The sequence below is a fragment of the Symphalangus syndactylus genome, chromosome 23, assembly GCF_028878055.3.
Source record: "Symphalangus syndactylus isolate Jambi chromosome 23, NHGRI_mSymSyn1-v2.1_pri, whole genome shotgun sequence".
NCBI classification, from domain to species: domain Eukaryota; kingdom Metazoa; phylum Chordata; class Mammalia; order Primates; family Hylobatidae; genus Symphalangus; species Symphalangus syndactylus.
In genome coordinates this window covers 30,820,031-30,842,178 of record NC_072445.2, presented here as the reverse complement: position 1 = coordinate 30,842,178, position 22,148 = coordinate 30,820,031, and the positions used below count along the sequence as shown (strand labels likewise).

The window sequence follows — 22,148 nt, the reverse complement described above, 5'->3', positions numbered from 1 at the left end:
AAGGCAACCTAAGTCAATGGAATTCTTCATTCTAATCTTGGCCTTTCCTTGGTCTTTTTACAGAAAATCTCTTCTTGTAAATTTCACTGTGACTGAATACAAATATGCCTGGTTCATAACTTATGTTATTTTTTTCTCAAATACTATCATTAAACTTTAATTTTGAGTATCATTTCAAATTATGCACTCTAGTAATCTCTCCTTATATGCAGTTTCACTTTCCACAGTTTCAAATCCCTGCCTTCTCGTCTTCTGCAGTTGGAGTTGACAACAAAAATATCATTTTGCTTGAGTGAGTGAGTGACTGTTGGTTTCTTTGGTGGTATTTTCATTTATCAAGTTTTTGGAAACTGAGAAGTGATTCCATTTCTTTTGTTCATCTGTCTTGTATTAACTGTTCCTTTTACGTCTCACCCTTCGTACTGAAGTGACTTGCACACTGTAGGTATCTAATAAATATTTGGTGAGGTGAACCCAGAAATAGTGTATACCAGTGATAATTTTGCATATTTAATTAAAGCCTTACTATATAAAAGACTGTGTTATAAACTATTCGCTATTCAGCATACAGGAATACATTTGACTAACTCAAATTTCCAGCCCAGTAAGTCATATGCTTAAAAACGTCTACCAAGAATGGAGAAGTGATGAGGGTCACAGAGAAAGGCCTATTACACTCCACAGCAGAGAGAAATTTCGGCTGAGGAGGTCAAGGGAGGCTTTATAAGAGGAGTGCTATTTGAGCTGTGTCTAGAAAGATGGAGAGAGTGAAAAGCTGGGATGATGAGGGGAAAGGCAATATCTGCAGCAGGACCACATGAGCAAGGTAAAGAGGGAATGTCCTGGAAAGCAAATATTAAATAGTTCACATAGCCTACTATGAAAGCACATACAAGGAAACAATAAGGAATGAGGTTGGAAAGACAGGCAGGGGCCAGCCTGAGACAGCCTTGAAAATCAGGGTAAGTGGTCAAGACTTAATTCTCTAGGCAACACAGAGTCACCAAAAACCCTTAAAAAGAGACGTGGTGTGATTAAAGCTATGTATAATCTTATAGTAGATTAAAATGAATTGGCCAGGGAAAAAGGGGTTGCTGCTATGGTCTAGAATGAACCCTACTGGTGATGGACCAACAGAAACATAAGTCTTTTCCGGTAATACTTATTTAAGCAACCTAGGAATCTCTGATTCTCTTTGGCTAGTTGTTAATGCATGTTAGGCTAATTTTATAGTAATTCCAGTGTGTAACAGATGGATAGTATACAGACTGATTTTAAGAGTTACAGATCATTAAGAAAAAATTTTTATCTTTTGCTTTATTTTTTTAACTTAGCTGCTTGATTTCAAAATGTTTCCAAAACGTTTTATATCTATAATTTTTATTAACAATGGAATCATTTATGAACTTTTTTATTACATTCAATCTTCACCCAATTCATTAAAAACTGGGAAATCCAATATAAATTTTGCATTTTGCAATGTGTTTCACAAAAGTATGTTTATTGTCTAATACATTTTAATCAGAAGGCTTTATAGTTTGTAAAATAGTTTGTAAACAGAAAATCAGAGATTAGAAAGACCTTGGGGAATCCATTAAATTCAATCTCCTCCATGTACAGAGGCCTAAGGAGAATAGACAGTTTATTCAAGGTCATAGAATTAGTAACTGGTTTTGTCTGAATTAAAATTTAGGCCTTCTGACTAGATCATTAGTTGCTCTGAAATCTGTTTTAAGAGATTGTATGCAAAATCATACTGATAATGATATCTCCATTATAAATTTTATTTCTAGAGATAAACTTGGCTACAAAGCTTATAAAAACATAGTTGTATTATTTTATGCAAAAATAATCTAATATGCTATAATATCTTGGCATTTTCTATGCCTCACTTCAAGTTGTCAGTTATCAATACATTTATTAGATTTCAATGTGCACAAAATAGGGTAATCTTTTTAAAGTCTGAGTTTCTTCATCTGTGAAATGGAGATAATAGTGTTAGGTCATAGGGTTGCTACGGGAAAAGTAAATAAAAATGAATGTAAAAAAAGAGTTGTCCTGTGAAATCTAAACAATGTGTTTCTAAAGAGTCAAGAAAAGCAAGTCACTTAAAAAAAAAGGGTGGAAATCACAGAAGGAGAGGGAGAAAGATCCTATTGCTTTGCATATATCAAGTTCCTTTTCTACTTTAAGGAATCCAAGCTGGAAATTGCTGATGTTCTATTATGGGTATAGTTTATAAAAGAAAGATAAAATCAAATTCCAAACACTAAACGATACTCAAAAGACCTTGCCCTAACTAATAAATGGCATTTAAATGTCTTAAGATATAATATTTAAGGTATGTGCATATCGTTAATGAATCCTCATTTTAATTAATTTTTTAAAATTATACTTAAAGTTCTGGAGTACATGTACAGAACATGCAGGTTTGTTACATAGGTATACACATGCCATGGTGGTTTGCTGCACCCATCAACCTGTTATCTACATTAGGTACTTCTACTAATGCTATCCCTCCCCTAGCACCACCCCCCAAAACAGGCCCTGGTGTGTGATATTTCCCTCCCTGTGTCCATGTGTTCTCATTGTTCAACTCCCACTTATGAGTGAGAACATGCAGTGTGTGGTTTCTGTTCTTGTGTTAGTTTCCTGAGAATGACGGTTTCCAGCCTCATCCATGTCCCTGCAAAGGAAATGAACTCATCCTTTTTTATGGCTGCATAGTATTCCATGGTGTATATGTGCCACATTTTCTTTACCCAGTCTATCACTGATGGGCATTTGCGTTGGTTCCAAGTCTTTGCTATTGTGAACAATGCCACAATAAACATACATGTGCATGGGTCTTTCTAGTAGCATGATGTATAATCCTTTGGGTACAACCCAATAACGGGATTGCTGGGTCAAATGATATTTCTGGTTCTAGATCCTTGAGGAATCGCCACACTGTTTTACACAATGGTTGAACTAATTTACACTCCCACCAACAGTGTAAAAGCATATCTATTTCTCCACATCCTCTCTAGCATCTGTTGTTTCCTGACTTTTTAATGATCATCATTCTAACTGGCATGAGATGGTAGCTCATTGTGGTTTTGATTTGCATTTCTCTGTGACCAGTGATGATGAGCATTTTTTCATACGTTTGTTGGCCACATAAATGTCTTCTTTTGCGAAGTGTCTGTTCATATCCTTCGCCCACTATTTGATGGGGTTGTTTTTTTCTTGTAAACTTGTTTAAGTTCTTTGTAGATTCTGGATATTAGCCCTTTGTCAGATGGATAGACTGCAAAAATTTTCTCCCATTCTGTAGGTTGCCTGTTCACTCTGATGATAGTTTCTTTTGCTGTGCAAAAGCTCTTTAGTTTAATTAGATCTCATTGATCAATTTTGGCTTTTGTTGCTGTTGCTTTTGGTGTTTTAGTCATGAAGGCTTTGTCTATGCCTATGTCCTGAATGGTTTTGCCTAGGTTTTCTTCGAGGGTTTTTAAGGTTTTAAGTCTTATGTTTAAGTCTTTAATCCAGCATGAGTTAATTTTTGTATAAGGTGTAAGGAAGGTGTCCAGTTTCAGTTTTCTGCATATGGCTAGCCAGTTTTTTCAAAACTATTTATTAAGTAGAGAATCTTTTCCCCATTGATTGTTTCTGTCAGGTTTGTCAACAATCAGATGGTTGTAGATGTGTGGCATGATTTGAGGGCTCTGTTCTATTGGTCTATATATCTGTTTTGGTACCAGTACCATGTTATTGTGGTTACTGTAGCCTTGTAGTATAGTTTGAAGTCAGATAGTGTGATGCCTCTAGCTTTATTTTTTATTTTTTATTTTTTTTTTGCTTAGGATTGTCTTGGCTATGTGGGCTCTTTTTTGGTTCCATATGAAATTTAAAGTAGTTTTTTCTAATTCTGTGTAGAAAGTCAATGGTAGCTTGATGGGGATAGCATTGAATCTGTAAATTACTTTGGGCATTATGGCCATTTTCACAATATTGATTCTTCCTATCCATGAGCATGGAATGTTTTCCCATTTGTTTGTGTCCTCTCTTATTTCCTTGAGCAGTGGTTTGTAGTTCTCCTTCAAGAGGTCCTTCACATCCCTTGGAAGTTGTATTGCTAGGTATTTTATTCTCCTTGTAGCAGTTGTGAATGGAAGTTCACTCATGATTTGGGTCTCTATTAGTGGTGTATAGGAATGCTTGTGATTTTGCACATAGATTTTGTCTCCTGAGATTTTGCTGAAGTTGCTGATAAGCTTATGAAGTTTTTGGGCTGAGATAACGGGGTTTTCTAAATATAAAATCACGTCATCTGCAAACAGAGACAATTTGACTCCCTCTCTTCCTATTTCAATACCCTTTATTTCTTTCTCTTGCCTGATTGCCCTGGACAGAACTTCCAATGTTGTGTTGAATAGGAGTGGTGAGAGAGGGCGTCCTTGTCTTGTGCCATTTTTCAAAGGGAATGCTTCCAGTTTTTGCCCATTCAGTATGATATTGGCTATGGGTTTGTCAAAAAATAGCTCTTACTATTTTGAGATATGTTCCATCAATACCTAGTTTATTGAGTTTTTAGTATGAAGGGATGCTGAATTTTGTTGAAGGCCTTTTCTGCATCTATTGAGATAATCATGTGGTTTTTGTCACTGGTTCTGTTTATGCACTGGATTATGTTTATTGATTTGGGTATGTTGAACCAGCCTTGCATCGCAGGGATAAAGCTGACTTGATCATGGTAGATAAGCTTTTTGATGTGCTGCTGGATTCAGTTTGCCAGTATTTTATTGAGGATTTTTCACATCGATGTTCACCACGGATATTGGCCAGCAATTTTCTTTTTTTGTTGTTTCTCTGCCAGGTTTTGGAATCAGGATGATGCTGGCCTCATAAAATGAGTTAGAGAGGATTCCCTGTTTTTCTATTGTTTAGAATAGTTTCAGAAAGAATGGTACCAGCTCTGCTTTGTACCTCTCGTAGAATTTGTCTGTGAATCTGTCTGGTTCTGGGCTTTTTTTTGGTTAATAGGCTATTACTGCCTCAATTTCAGAACTTGTTATTGGTCTATTCAGGGATTTGACTTCTTCCTGGTTTAGTCTTGGGAGGGTGTATGTGTCCAGAAATGTATCCATTTCTTCTAAACTTTCTAGTTTATTTGCATAGAGGTGTTCATAGTATTCTCTGATGGTAGTTTATGTTTCTGTGGGATCAGTGGTGATATCCCCTTTATCATTTTTTATTGCATCTATTTGATTCTTCTCTCTTTTCTTCTTTGTTAGTCTGGCTAGCAGTCTGTTTTTTTGATCTTTTCAAAAAACCAGCTCCTGGATCCATTGATTTTTTTGAAGGGATTTTTTGTGTCTCTATCTCCTTCAGTTCAGCTCAGATCTTAGTTATTTCTTGCCTTCTGCTAGCTTTTGAATTTGTGTGCTCTTGCTTCTCTAGTTCTTTTAATTGTGATGTTAGGGTGTCAATTATAGATCTTTCCTGCTTTGTCCTGTGGGCATTTAGGGCTATAAATTTCCCTCTAAATACTGCTTTAGCTATGTCCCAGAGATTCTGGTACATTGTGTCTTTGTTCTCAATGCTTTCAAGAACTTATTTATTTCTGCCTTAATTTTATTATTTACCCTGCAGTCATTCAGGAGCAGATTGTTCAGTTTCCATGTAGTTGTGCGGTTTTGAGTGAATTTCTTAATGTTGAGTTCTAATTTGATTGCACTGTGGTCTGAGAGACTGTTTGTTAAGATTTCCATTCTTTTGCATATGCTGAGGAGTGTTTTACTTCTAATTATGTGGTCAATTTTAGAATAAGTGCAATGTGGTGCTGAGAAGAAAGTATATTCTGTTGATTTGGGGTGGAGAGTTCTGTAGATGTCTGTCTATTAGGTCTGCTTGGTCCAGAGCTGAGTTGAAGTCCAGAATATCCTTGTTAATTTTCTGTCTCGTTGATCTAATATTGATAGTGGGGTGTTAAAGTCTCCCACTATTATTGTGCAGGAGTCTATGTCTCTTTGTACATCTCTGAGAACTCGCTTTATGAATCTGGGCACTCCTGTATTGGGTGTATATATATAGAGGACAGTTAGCTCTTCATTTTGCATTGATCCCTTTACCATTATGTAATGCCCTTGTCTCTTTTGATCTTTGTTGGTTTTAAGTCTGTTTTATCAGAGACTAGGATTGCAATCCCTGACTTTTTAATTTTTTTAATTATTTTTTGCTTTCTATTTGCTTGGTAAATATTCCTCCATCCCTTTATTTTGAGCCTATGTGTGTCTTTGCCTGTGAGATGGTCTCCTGAATACAGCACACCGATGGGTCTTGACTCTTCATCCAATTTGCTAGTCTGTGTCTTTTAATTGGGGCATTTAGCCCCTTTATATTTCAAGTTAATATTGTTATGTGTGAATCTGACCCTGTCCTTATGATGCTAGCTGGTTATTTTGCCCGTTAGTTGATGCAATTTCTTCATAGTGTCGATAGTCTTTAGAATTTGATATGTTTTTGCAGTTGCTGGTACCGGTCATTCCTTTCCATGTTTAGTGCTTCCTTTAGGAGCTCTTGTAAGGCAGGCCTGGTGGTGACAAAATCTCTCAGCATTTGCTTGTCTGTAAAGGATTTTATTTCTCCTTCACTTATGAAGGTTAGTTTGGCTGGATATGAAATTCTGGGTTGAAAATTCTTTTCTTTAAGAATGTTGTATATTGGCTCCCACTCTATTCTGGCTTGTAGGGTTTCTGCAGAGAGATCCGCTGTTAGTCTGATGGGTTTCCCTTTGTGGGTAACCTGACCTTTCTCTCTGGCTGCCCTTAACATTTTTTCCTTCATTTCAACATTGGTGAATCTGACAATTATGTGTCTTGGGGTTGTTCTTCACAAGGAGTATCTTTGTGGTGTTCTCTGCATTTCCTGAATTTGAATGTTGACCTGTCTTGCTAAGTTGGGGAAGTTCTCCTGGATAATATCCTGAAGTGTTTTCTAACTTGGTTCCATTCTCCCGGTCACTTTCGGGTACACCAATCAAACATAAGTTTGGTCTTTTCACATAGTCCCATATTTCTTGGAGGCTTTGTTCATTGCTTTTCATTCTTTTTTCTCTAATCTTGTCTTCTTGCTTTATTTCATTAAGTTAATCTTCAATCTCTGATATCTGTTCTTCTGCTTGATCAATTCGGCTGTGGATACTTGTGTATGCTTCAGGAAGTTCTCTTGCTGTGTTATTCAGTTCCATCAGGTCTTTTATGTGCTTCTCTAAACTGGTTATTCTAGTTAGCATTTCCTCTAACTTTTTTTCAAGGTTCTTAGCTTCCTTGCATTGGGTTAGAACATGCTCCTTTAGCTCAGAGGAGGTTGTTATTACCCACCTTCTGAAGCCTACTTCTGGCAATTTGTCAAATTCATTCTCCATCCAGTTTTGTTCCCTTGCTGGTGGGGAGTTGTGATCCTCTGGAGGAGAAGAGATATTCTGGTTTTTGGAATTTTCAGCCTCTTTGCGCTGGTTTCTCCCCATCTTCGTGGATTTATCTACCTTTGGTCTTTGATGTTGGTGAACTTTGCATGGGGTTTCTGAGTGGATGTCCTTTTTATTGATGTTGAGGGTATTCCTTTCTGTTTGTTAATTTTCCTTCCGACAGTCAGACCCCTCTGCTGCAGGTCTGCTGGAATTTGTTGGAGGACCACTCCAGACCCTGTTTGCCTGTGTATCACCAGTGGAGGCTGCAGAACAGCAAAGATTGCTCCCTGTTCCTTCCTCTGGAAGCTTCGTCCCAGAGGGCCACCCACCAGATGCCAGCCAGAGCTCTCCTGTGTGAGGTGTCTGTCAGCCCCTGCTGGGAGGTGTCTCCCAGTCAGGAGACATGGTGGTCAGGGACCCACTTGAGGAGGCAGTCCCTTAACAGAGCTCGAATGCTATGCTGGGAGATCTGCTGCTCTCTTTAGAGCTGGCAGGCAGGAACGTTTAAGTCTGCTGAAGCTGCACCCACAGCTGTCCCTTCCCCCATGTGCTCCATCCCAGGGAGATGGGGATTTTATCTATAAGCCCCTGACTGGGGCTGCTGCCTTTTTTTCAGAGATAATTAATCTTTTTTTATTAACCACTAAAACAGTGCCAAGGGCCTTGAAGTGAGGATTTGTGCCATGGCTCTGTGATGCTGTTTCTCCTTTTTCTTGATCTGCAATTGTCCTTAACTCATTTTGTGACACTCTTTGTGATCTACTAAGTTGCTTGATAGCAAAATGAAATTATGAAGTTTCCTTTTTATCGAATTCTATTTTCTTCTAGGATGGGTTCTTTGTGTTCTGAGTGTTTCTTTCACTTTCATTTTTAAAGGAAGTGCATATGGCTGTTTGTTTCCTTTTGTCTTGTTTAGGAAAATAAACTTGGGGTTTTTTTTGTATGTGGGGGGAAGGGGAAGAGCATAAACTAAACAGAATGGAAATCTTACTTTAAAATTAAATTAGGAAAAGGAACAGAGAAATAGAGGTATCCACATCTAAATTCTCCATTTATTTCTTCTCAAGTCAGCAGCTATTTCCTTTACTCTGTTTGGAAATATCAAGTGAGCATTTTCATGACTTTGTCTACTGTGACTATTTTGTTTCTTTCCTTGCCTGTTTTCTTTTTTGGTTACTATTGGTGATGTTTTTCTTTGTGGTTGATGATTTTTAAAATTATGTTTTGTGCATTATTTTATGTATTGAGATGGGAAAATTCTGTGAAGTATTTGCATTCTACCACACTAGCTTGGTCCTAGTGTTTCAGATCCAAAGTCCTGTAAAGGATCTGAAACAAATTCAGGAGTCTAGAGGAAGGTGGGTGAAGTGGAGGCCTTTAGAGGATACATTATAAATTTTAGATTTCATCTTAAGAGAAATAGGAAGCCATTGAAGGTTTTAAAAAGCAGGTTCCTGAAGTGATCAGATTCCTCTGTTTTAAAGGTCACTTCAGCAGCTGTGTGGAGGAGAAAGAATTGGAATGGGGCATGTGTAGATGCTGGGAAATGAGTTAGGAAGCTATTGCAGTGATCCAAGTGAGATGATGGTGGCTTCTAGTCAGCATTCTAACTGATATCCATAATGATGACCCTGAGTTATTATAAAAGGGCTTAATTGTATCACATATATCCTGTTTAAGATTGCAGGAAAATGTGTGATAGGTTTTAAAAAGATTTCTCTAGAGATTTATATGGTGGGGAAAAATTATGCTCAGCCATTTGGAAAATAAGTACACACAGTTACTCAGTGTCCAAAGAGGTCTACCTCTGCAAACATTATTTTCTATTAAAATTATGTGGTGGCCAGGCACGGTGGCTCACGCCTGTAATCCCAGCACTTTCAGAGGCCGAGGCGGGTGGATCATGAGGTCAGGAGATCGAGACCATCCTGGCGAACACGGTGAAACCCCGTCTCTACTAAAAATACAAAAAATTAGCTGGGCGAGGTGGCAGGCACCTGTAGTCCCAGCTACTCGGGAGGCTGAGGCAGGAGAATGGCGTGAACCCGGGAGGCGGAGCTTGCAGTGAGCCGATATCGCACCACTGCACTCCAGCCTGGCCGACAGAGCGAGACTCCGTCTCAAAAAAAAAAAAAAAATTCTGTGGTTAATCTACACATGACCTACTGTTTTCATTTACACATGCAACATGCAGAAAGTAACGAATATACTATTAGTATAAAATTATTTTAAACATTGACCCTAAAAATACAGAGGAAAACAGGTTTCAAGCAGGCCAGCTTCAACATCTACTAAATGAATCTCTCTCAAACATTTGCTTGGAATCAGCAAATTCTGCAAACAATGACCTTCACACAAACATGGGTCTCATATTCTATCACTGCAAATGTAGATTTTGAAGGAATGAAAGCAATATTGTTTTACCTATGGGATATTTGGGTTTTAATCAAGAGGTTTTGCAATGACAGCTTATAATGAGGCAGCTGGAACTATCATAGTGCTGCTGCAAATGGTATCAATTCACTGGTTTATTTTCAAAACTTCCATTTAAGTGAGTTTGATCACAGAGGCCTCGGGAAAATAAACATAGGATTTCATTTGGGGGAGGGGTAGGATGGCAGAAACCTGACAATAAAAATAGATTCTATTTTCAAATTAAATTAGAAAAAATAATAAATGGAGGATATTCACATCTGAAAGTCCACAGTGAAAGATCTAGTGAATACAGCCTTTTTATTTTGTTGATTTAAATGTGGTTTAAGTTAGACTATTTTTATATGTGAGGGGATTTAGATATATGTCTTTCCAAAATCTTCATTAATCTAAAGCAAGTTTTAAAAATTGGCGATAGTGGCAATACTCGGAATAATCAACAGGAGAGATAATACAAAAGCAGATTTGAGAACTAAAAAACCACTCCTTACTTTTTGGTGATTATGCCACAAACTCAATGTTTAAATCTAATTTTCATATCTTATTTTTATAAAAAGTAAAGAGGTTGGATAATAGACCTCACTTGTGAAAATTCTGAGGCCTCTGAATTAAAAGCGTACACAAATGATTAAAGAACAATAGGAAATTAAAACTCTCAAGCGGAGCAACCAAATTAAAGAATGCAGTCTTCGAGAGAGTGAGTCATAGAAACCTGGTGTTGCCAAACATGGCTTATCTGGTGAGACTCCTACTGTGATAAAACTAATGAGATTTTGTTGTTGCTTACTATTTTCCTGATGTTTACTCCCTGAAGTTTTGTTTAAAAAGAAAGCTTTTAAATAAGAATGATACTTTCAAAAGTTAGGTATAGAAGAATGAGGACAGGACCCACAACAGACTGGGGCTGTAGCTCCAGATCTTCCATTAACCAATTACAGCATGTAAGGCAAGTTAGAGTCCCTACATGTTCACCATGCTATGAAGATAAACAGGAAAATGCCAATTACCTCTGCTGTCATTATCACAGATTTAGTACCACATATCACAGAACAGTACAGTCATGGTTAGGCTCACAAGCTTTAGATGAGTTAGACAGCTTGAATTTAAATCTAAGTTCTATCCCCTATAAGTAGTGTGACCCGACACAGATTGTTTAACTTCTCTAAGTTTTATTCATAGACAGGGAAATATACATATAGTATCTTGCTGTAATGTCAATCAAAAGAGCTAATGCATTCAAACATTTTAGTGCTGTGCCTGGTATACGTTAAGGCAGGGGTTCCCAACCCAGTCCGCGGCCTGTTAGGAATGGGGCCTCAGAGCAGGAGGTGAGCAGTGGGTGAGTGAGTGGAGCTTCATCTGTATTTACAGCCACTCCCCATCACTTGCATCACTGCCTGAGTTCCACCTCCTGTCAGATCAGCAGTGGCCTTAGATTCTCATGGGGGTGTGAACCCTATTGTGAACCCTGCATGCAAGGGATCTAGGTTGCGTGCTTCTCGTGATTATCTAATGTGCCCTCCCACCAGCCCCTGTTTAACCATGGAAAAATTGTCTTCCATGAAACTGGTCCCTGGTGCCAAAAAGGTTGGGGACCGCTGCATTAAGGGTTCCATAGATATTGGCTGGCATCTATTATTATTTTAATTATTATTGGTAATATAAAATATCTTTATCCTATGAGATTATTTTATCAAGTAAGAAATTCCGCAATTATATAACCATAATCGAAAAACTACTTTGTAACAACCAAATAAAAAACATAAAAATAATTGTAAAACTTTAGCATGGTAGCTGATGATGATTTCAACAAATGCAACTTCTTTTTTGGGAGGGTCATGGATCTTTAATAAATACCATGGACTCCGGAAAAATACACATATGTACTTAGAGACAAAATGTTTCAAGAAGTACAAGGATCTCCAAAGTCCGTTCTTGAATGTCTTTCCCAGCTTAGAAATCCAGGCTCAGGATCAGTGGATGCAAACTAGGGGCTAGAGGGCTGAACTGGACTTGGAGATGTGTTTTGTTGGCCTGCAGAGGGCCTCACAATTTGTCAATGTGAATGCCTCGAATAGGGCAAACATGTTTAGTGCACCACAATTCTGCCATACTCTGTGGCAGTAATCTCAGGCAGCTTCACTGTTTTGGGCTATATGCCCAATCTCTGTAGGCCTCTGAGTTTGTGACATTGGCTTCACACACTTCAAAATCTATTCTGTGCCAGACTGGGTCATTCCACTCTCACTCTAATAATCAAGCAGGCTTTTTTGTAACCAAGGAAGCTGGCAAGATAAAAACCAAACACATTTCCCTGACTCGTGTATAGTTAGGGGCCCACATGCAACCTAGGTTTTGCCATGCAGATAAATATGAGACTTGGGAAGTGGATTAGAGTAACATCAGGTGGCAGCCACAAGTACAAGGATCAGATTTTCTGCATGGGAGATGGCAAAAGCCTTGGTTCTTCTAGGCAGCTGTGGCAAAGGTTCCAGATCTAGTCTAGAGGTTGGCAAATCAAGGCCCATGGGTCAAACTGGGTCTACTACCTAATTTTATAAATAAAGTTCTATTGGATCAACAGTCATGCCTGTTCATTTGCATAGTTTCTACGGCTGCTTCTGCACTGCAACAGTAGAGTTGAGCAGCTGTGACGCAGACCATATGGACCATGAAGCCTAAAATTTTTACACTCTGGCTCTTTACAGAGAAACTTTATTGACCCTTGGTCTCATCCCTAGATATGGAGTGGTGGGTGACAGCTGTAGTAGAGATTTTCTCATGATGTAGCATCTCCTAGTTACAAAATATTCCTGGTTCTGCAGCATCCAAGCTTAGTTGTCTGGTTGTTCAATAAATGCTATAAGTTACTTAATACCATGCAATCCCCTTTTCTGCTGAAAATAGCTAGAGTGGTTTCCATTGCTGCAACTAAAAACCCTGAATGTGACACAGTAACAAAAGACAAATAATTAGGATATAAAGTTAAAAAAAAATACTTACATTGTGTATCATCTCAAAGTATTTTTGACAGGCTACCTGGTAATGTGTCCCCTTTACTAAATCCAAAATCTAAAATGAATGAGGAAAAAGAGAAATAAAAATTAGAAATTAAGTTTTCTTCTAAACCACTGTAGCTCACAGTTGTTGGCCTCTTCGTAATCTTCATTCCAGACAGGAAATGCAATAAATCATGTAGCATGTTGTACTTCTGCAGCCTGGACACTGTGATAATTCTGACATCATACAGTAGTGGTTTAGGTCAGCATTAAAGCACAAATGACAAGAGATAGTGATCTTTCTGACCTACCAACTGTGCATTTTAATAACTTTACCTCAACAACAAGATGAAAATGGATCCTGGCATGATGACTTTGAGAGTTATTGTCAGAACATCACATTGCAACATCTCTCCCAAAACTGTAGATAGAAATCTAGTAATCTCATAGTTGGTGCATGAAGCAATCAAGTATGCTATTTAGATATTTATTTTCCACATTAATGGTTTATAAAGATACAGCATAAAATACTGCTGGGTGCCCATCAGGAAAATGTAACGTAAACCCTTTTGGACAAGTATCTGTGAAGAGGGAATGCTTGTACCTTCAGTCAGATTTGTCCTTTTTGAAATGAAGTTATTTCTAGCAAAGCTCAGCAGAACATGAGAGTGAATAGTCTATTCTGAACACCTACTAGGAACATCATCCTATCTTTTGTAAATACAATTTGCTTTCCAGTTCTACTTCATGTAATCTCTTCAGAGCGGTGCAAACTCCCATCCTTATCAGCAAACAGCAATGTCAGTTGAAATTTGTAAAGTTTCATTGCCTCCCCCAAGCCCCCAAATAAACACATATTTGGCCTATTTATCAAACGCAGTAAAATGCTGGAATTAAGAGATAACCTCAAATGAATGGAAACATAATTCTGGAGAAATATTAATTTCTATTCCTTTTTTATTTTTTAAAAGGCTGACCTTCCTGTCACAAAAAGAAATGAACATGGGGTCTCAAATTCTTGCTATCCTCATTATTGAATATAGCTTAACGTCATTTGACAGATACACAAAAAAATTATAGTTACAGAACAGGCATTATACAATACTGACAAGAATGCGCTTCAAAAATTATTTTTCTCTGATTGTCTTATAGATTACATTTCTGAATTTCGTGTCACCTTTTATTAAATCATATATGAAAGACCTATGTAAATGCCAGCCAACCACAGAGGCCAGGTTTCTGCCGGCCTGCCTATCTGGCCTGTCTACTTCTCTTGAATTAATAGAGCAAAAAATGAAAAATCAATTTAAAATGACACTTGCTTCATTTTTAAATTTATTCTGCAAGTTTTCCAAGTAACGCTAACACTGAGTTCATGTTGTCTGATGCTCTTACACACAGATTTTCAAATTGTGATGAGATAAACTTGCAAATAATTACTGACAAACATCTATAATAATATATTAATATCTGAATTAGAATTTGGAGAAGTAAAGACTTCAAACATAAATTTAAGCTTTAGATGATCTCATAAATTACCAAGAGGAAATGGATTCACAGAAATAAAAAAGCTCAACCATATAAAAAGTAAATATGTAACATGATAAACATACATACAATCTAGCATGTATATGTTTGGGAAACATGCTATGAAGAAATAAACAATATTAATAAAAAATTTAGTTGGGTAATCCACACGTGTAAAAAACTTACTAAAGAAAACTGACATAAAAGCCACAGAATGTGAGAAAAACATATGTATTGCAAATTTTAGGTTCAATTTTTAGGGTCCATAAAAAAATTAAATTAATCACACTGCAATCTTCCCCTGACCTGACCCCACTCACAGAGAGGGCTCTTCCTTAACAAAAATAATTTACTTTTATTTTTGTTTTATCTTATTAGGATGAATATTTAAAATCTGCTTGCAAAAGTATAAACAAGCCATTCAACCATGATCAGGATAGCTTAAAGAACTTTAATCATGTCCCAGCATATTTGAGATAAATGAAGGTTTCTGTAAATAAGTAAAGGTGTGATGAGAAAAAAAGGCAATAGAGGTTTTTGAGGTAAACAAGTATTATTGGTAGACACTTTTATCTTGATTTCAGAAATGAGGAAATATATTAAAATTGGAGTATCTTGTCTCCTGAGCACCAGTGAGGGCCATTAACCGCAGAAAGAATTTTAAAAATCACATGCAAATTAATAATCTTTCTTTTAAAGGAAGATAACTGACATGCTTTTAAAATTAAGGTAGAAAACATAAAACATTACTCCAAAAAATCCAACTAATGAATATATAGTTTCATTTCAGATTATGATCTATATTACAGAGATACAGGAAAAGAAAAGATGGACCAAAGAATGAAGTTTGACTTTTTCTCTGAGTAAAATGGGGAGCTAATACAATATTCTATGTGCAAGACTAAAGTGAACTGACACTTACAGAGGGTTCATTTTTGCCTGCTGTGCTGGGAACAGATTGGAAAGGACAGAAGTAGAAACAGGGAGCTCATTACAGGAATTCAGGGAATAGATGGCAGATCCACGGACCAGGGTGGCAATATCAGTGGCGATGGTAAGTGGTCAGATTTGGAGACAGGAGCATTTCCCACTTAATGGCTATAAAATATTTCTAAAATCAGATGTTCTGCATGAAAATACTCAAGAGGAAGCTGCTCTCCAATGTCTTAAGGCATGAGATACTACTCAACCCCTTCCCCTGCCAACTGATTTCTTAAATAACTAGTTCTAAAACTCGGGAAAATGCCAATATGAAAAACAAACCTATCATATAAAATAAATGTAAAATACCCAAAATATCACGTAGTAGCCACTAAACAATATGATTAACAAACAGATATTTTTTGTGTAGAAACAGGAGTATGATACTTCATGTCTCTTAGAGTTACGACATCTTAGATGCACACTTTGCTGACTTCAAAATCTTCCCAAGTGATTCTGATATTCTAGCATTTGTATATGGAGTGCAACCTGAGATTTTTTCTGCACTTTGTTTTGTTAAATTTTTCCAATATGAACATCACCACTAAGCACTGTATTAATATATTCTGCAGGTAACTCTATTTTGATGTTGATACTTATTAGTATCAAGCGGGAGGTTTGCTTGAGTCGGGGAGGTCGAGGCTGCAGTGAGTCCTGACCATGCCACTGCACTCCAGCCTGGGTGACAGAATGAGACCCTGTCTTAAAAAAAAAAAAAAACTTCACATCTTGCTGAGGGGGTTGGATGAGTCCAAGGCAGGAAATACAAACTAAAAATCAGGTGAAGGAAATGAAGAATTAAGGTATGACCAAGACACTAAAATTCAGCTTATGATATAGGATCAAAATTACAAACCTGGCAAACGCCAAAATCCAAGAACAGATGCCTAAGGTACACTGTGTGAAACAGAATTTAGGGTCAAATTTCCACAAGATACTTATACACCATGGAGTACTATGCCACAAAAAAGAACAAAATCATGTCCTTTATGGCAACACAGATGCAGCTGAAGGCCATTATCCAAAGCAAATTAATGCAGAAAAAAAAATCAAATACCACATGTTCTCACTCAAAGTGGGAGCTAAACATCGGTTATACACGGACACAAAAAAGGCAAAAACAAACACTGGGGATTCTAAAATTGGGGGGAGGGAGACAAGGGTTGAAAAACCACCTATCAGGTACTATGTTCACTGCTTGGGCAATGGGATCATTAGAAGCCCAAGCCTCAGCATCATGCAATATACCCATGTAATAAACCTGCATATGTGCCCCCCCTAAATCTAAAACAAAAATTTTAAAAAACGTATTAAGAAAAAACTGAAATAGTCCACAAAGTAATGAAGATGTTGTTAGGCAAGAGTACTTTTTGCCTGTGTTTGTTTCTGCAGCATAGCTTCTGAAAGCCCAGACCTCCATCCTCGCAAGCTGGTCTTGGCTCCTAAAAAGATAGCTTCCCGAGATGGCCGGCCAGGACTGCCCCAGAGTGAGGGTCAGAAATAGAATAGGTCAGGAAAACACATACTGCATAGAGGTGGAAACCCATCAAGAGGAAGAAATATAATGAAGAGACAAAAAACAAGAAATAGGAAGAAAAATGTGGAAAGCCAGAGAAATAGGATAAGTAAATGGAGTCCATGGCTTGCTATTTATGTGGCTTGTAAGCATCAAAGTCTAACCCACAGCTCACAAAAGATGTTTCAATGAGCATTGACACTAACTCTCCAGTTTTCATGTTCCATTCTGAAAGAACCAGAGCACCTTATGAGGTCCTTTTGCATATTGCAATAATACCAAAGAACCGTTTTCCAAAGGTCAGAGGGTCCATTCTGATGCTGGGGCCAGAAGTTTCCTAATTCTGTTTTAGAAAAATATCAAACATTTTGAACAATCACATCAAAGACATTTAAAAACACAATTTTTATTTGAAGAAAAAATTCCTATAAAGATCTAAGAATATTATACAAATGGCAGTATGACTTAGTTTTTAATGCCAGTATTTCCAGATAAAGTACAAAATGTCAAGTGTAACAATCTACTTACTGTTCTAATCTAGTTCATCAGTAATCAAAAGGCTAAGAAAAAGTGAGTAGTGGACACGCACGGTGGCTCACACCTGTAATCCCAGCACTTTGGGAGTCCAAGGCAGGCGGATCATGAGGTCAGGAGTTCAAGACCAGCCTGGCCAACATGGTGAAACCCCATGTCTACTAAAAATGCAAAAATTAGCTGGGCATGGTGGTGCGTGTCTGTAATCCCAATTACTCGGGAGGCTGAGGCAGGAGAATTGCTTGAACCCAGGATGTGGAGGTTACAGTGAGCTGAGATTGTGACACTGCACTCCAGCCTGGGTGACAGAGCAAGACTCTGTCTCAAAAAAAAAAAAAAAAAAAGAAAGAAAGAAAGAAAAAGTGAGTAGTAGTGACATCAAACTACAATATTTTGGTAATTTGTATTTTTAAACTCTATATATTTTTAATTTTTTTTTTTTTTTTTTTTTTTTTTTGTGAGACAGAGTCTCACTCTGTCACCCAGGCTGGAGGGCAGTGGTGCAATCTCGGCTCATTACAACCTCCACCTCCCGGGTTCTAGTGATTCTCCTGCCTCAGCTCTCAAGTAGCCAGGATTACAGATGCGCACCATGACACCCAGCTAATTTCTGAATTTTTAATAGAGATGGGGTTTTGCCATGTTGGCCAGACTGTTCTCAAACTCCTGGCCTCAAGCAACCCACCAGCCTCGGTCTCCAAAAGTGCTAGGATTAGAGGTGTGAGCCACCATGCCTGGCCTCTCTTTATTTTTAACTATTCTCTATCAGTTGAATAAAGTCCACCAGTAAGAATATTACAGTTTTTAAAAATAGGCTGGGTGTGTGGCTCACACCTGTAATCCCAGCACTTTGGGAGGCCAGGGCAGGTGGATTGCTTAAGTCCAGGAGTTCAAGACTTAGGCAACACAGCCTAGGCAACACAGAGAAACCCTGTCTCTAATAAAAATACAAAAAATTAGCCAGGCATAGTGGCACATGCCTGTAGTCCCAGCTACTTAGGGGGCTGAGGCGGGAGGTTCACTTGAGTTGGGGAGGTCGAGGCCGCAGTGAGTCCTGACCATGCCATTGCACTACAGCCTGGGTGACAGAATGAGACCCTGTCTTAAAAAAAAAAAAAAAAAAAAAAAAGCAATGCAGTTTTCATCTTCACAAAAAGTTCATATTTGTATTTGCTAAGTTTGCTAAAAGCATTAATTATACTTCATCTACTATTTCATCCTCAAGATGAATTACTGATTTTTTTTTTTCTGTAAGAGAATTCTAGTAAAGCACCTCACCAAAGACATCTTTGCAGTTGAGGAGCAAAAAGCAAATAAGGTGATATTTTTCTGATTTAATCAGTGATAGATCATAGCCAGTTGATGGAACATGGGTGATACAGAACACTGGTGGGAAATGCTATAGGTATGTCTATTTATAACACATACATATACAAAAATAGAACTCTCTTCTTTTTATACACACACAATTTATAACTTTGAGCCACACTTCCTTCCCTCTTGCTAATACTCTAATATTTCCAGCCAGCTGCAAATTCCTCTCTCTCTTTTGCTTCAATGCCTGCCAACGAGGTTCAGATGATTACCTGGCAGCAGAATGCAGCCACCTGCCCATCTTTGGCTTTGGTGAGCAGAGCGCTGTACAGCTAGGTATGTTGCACTCACCAATTAGATATGTGGCTAATCTAATTCAAGGTCATGTTTTGTCTTATTTAAAAGTGATAACAAGCTTGCTTCTTCCTAAAAAGCTCAACCTTTCAACACTAGACTAGGCTGATATTTTTCCACTCCATTTCTAACCTTCCCATATTTCAAAGGTGAAAGAAAAATGTGGTGGAGATGCCAAGTCTTGCACATTTTTGAACATACGACTTTGCTCCCATTTCTCACACACTCAGCACTGCCTTGCTGTGACCTTCACTTACTGACAGATCAGGGCCAAGTTTCCCTCTCTTGAAGATGTACTTTCATTTGTTTAAAACATTATATGTCAATAATTTTTCTGACTCTTTATTATCTATAAACAAAGTTATCTGAGTCAATTCTACCTCCAAATGTCATTAAAATCTACCCCTTTCTCTCCATTTTTGAAGGCTTCATCATTCTCTTTTTTATTGGAAAGCTTCTTGATTTATATTTTCTTCACTCAAGACAGCTGCCACATTGCCACCAGAGTACCTTTTCTAAAAGCCAAATCTAATCCTGGCATGGCTGGGGCACAAACTTTTCATCATGACTCAAAGGCTCCTACCCTGTCCTACCTGGCCACTGGATCCTCATACTCTGGTCCAGCTTCTCCTACAATGTGCTCTTTGGAACTTCAGCTCACAAAATCCTAGTGATGATCGGGGGTTTCCCTGTCTAATAACTTGTTTAACTGGCTTTAATCCACAATTACCTAAGTTTCTTTATGGCAGAACTTAATAGGGTAACGTTTCTCAAACTAATTTGTCCCCAGAATCCATTTTTCATAGATCTCTCAGGACTAGGGTTCCTCAAAACACACCCAACAACCTTATTTAAATTAATAGAGTCACCTCCACAAGTCTCATTCTTCTCTCTTATCCTGCCATAGTTTTATTTCACTACACTTACGTGTTTATCTGTGATATATGGTTTGGCTCTATCCTCACCCAAATCTCATCTTGAACTGTAGCTCCCATAATTCCCATGTGTCATGGGAGGGACCTGGTGGGAGATCACTGAATCATGTGGGCAGTTTCCCCCATACTGTTCTGATGGTAGTGAATAAGTCTCACGAGATCTGATGACGGTTTTGCAGGGGAAACCCCTTTCACTTGTATCTCATTCTCTCTCTTGTCTGCTGCTATGTAAGACGTGCCTCTCACCTTCCACCATGATTGTGAGGCCTCCTACGCCACATGGAACTGTGAGTCCATTAAACCTTTTTTTCTTTATAAAGTACCAAGTCTTGGGTATGTCTTTATCAGCAGCATGTAAACAGACTAATACAGTCTGTCTCCCCTACTCGAATATCAGCTCCATGAAGATAGAAGTCTCACTAGTTTTAGTCATCATTATATTCCCAATGTCTTGAACAGTAAATGGAATACAATCATCACGCAATTATTATTTGGTGATGTTGAATGAATGCTGCTCCTTTTGCCTAATCTGCCTTACATCAGACACAGGGGAAACTCCTACTCAACTTTCAAAAGCAATTAAAATGTCACTTCCTATATGAAGCATTCTCTTCTGTTCCCTCTTCAACAGAAGATCTTTCCCCTCTGGCACTTTGAATATATTTTTATAAAAGCATTTAGCATACTGTATAATAGTTAATTATTAAAGCACTTATCATAATCTATTGTAGTTAGGTACCAATAAAGGGATTATTGAGACACAATTTAAACTGCTACCCAAAATACTGATTTTCTTAGTGCACATTAATACCAACATTTTGGATTAAAGGATTTAAGCTCTTAAGGAACATTAACAACTAGGTAAACTTAGAAAGCAAGGAGAGAAGGAAGAAGAGAGGAAAGATAATGAGGGGGAAGGGAGGACAAACGAGAAGACACATGTAAAGCCTGCTTAGAGATACGGAGAAATGTATTGTCAAACCTCAGTTCCATGGTTCAGTTACTAATTATTACTGTGCTTTGAGTATTCTATTTTTTGGCCTAATATAAAAGCAAGCCACTTCAGAATCACTATGTTCTATGATCTTTATGAAAATGAAAGATATTTATACTGATTATATAAATACTTTAGAAGATTATGCTTATTAAAAGATGCATCATGTACTGATTTAATAATTACTTTAGATTATGTTTATTAAAAGATGCATCATACCTCCTAGATATGCTACTGAAAACAGAAGCTAATGTTAAAATCTGTCACTTAAGAAGTAAAAATAATCATAAAAATTCAGAGATAGAAGCTTTAACAAGAAATACATTGCAAATTGATGGTGAACACCACCAAGAAGAATGAAATGACTTAAAGCTACCCAGTCTAAAAATCTAAACTACTTGCTTTATGAAATACATTTACTTAACTTTCTGGGTACCTTAAGCTTGCTTCTTCAAAAGAAGCCGGGATGCCTCTGGGAGTATACTCCATAAAACTGATCAAGAAATAGAACTAAGTTAGAATAGTTGTTTTGTTTGTTTGTTTGTTTTTTTTTGAGACGGAGTCTTGCTCTTTCGCCCAGGCTGGAGTGCAGTGGCGCAATCTCGGCTCACTGCAAGCTCCGCGTCCCGGGTTCACGCCATTCTCCTGCCTCAGCCTCTCCGAGTAGCTGGGACTACAGGCGCCCGCCACCACGCCCGGCTAATTTTTTGTATTTTTTAGTAGAGACGGGGTTTCACCGTGGTCTCGATCTCCTGACCTTGTGATCCGCCCACCTTGGCCTCCCAAAGTGCTGGGATTACAAGCGTGAGCCACCGCGCCCGGCCAGTTAGAATAGTTTTATGACTATAGGTAGTTAGGTTTGATTTTGCAAAAAAATCCTAAGTGACAGTATCATATGTGACTGAATAAAATTCTTCCATAGGTATCAGTAATTTTTCATGTAATGAATACATAATAAATATAGAAAGATGTGTAACTATATAAACAGAGTATTAAATTTTAAGAAAGGATGTTTTCCATTTGAATGCAATTTTAATGAATATAAGTTTTAATTAATAGGCTTAGCTAACAATGACATATGTTACTTGACTTTCAAAGTCATTTTTCTTTG

The 22,148-nt window shown here is 37.7% G+C and overlaps 1 protein-coding gene across 1 annotated transcript in view; it reads right to left on the bottom strand.

Moving 5' to 3' along the window:
• Positions 1-22,148, bottom strand: part of PRIM2 (DNA primase subunit 2) — a 313,885-nt gene that overhangs the window by 1,722 nt on the left and 290,015 nt on the right. Inside the window, exon 13 of the mRNA XM_055262817.2 lies at positions 12,887-12,955. Coding sequence (XP_055118792.1) covers positions 12,887-12,955 — 69 coding nt within the window. The remainder of the gene's footprint in view (positions 1-12,886; positions 12,956-22,148) is intronic.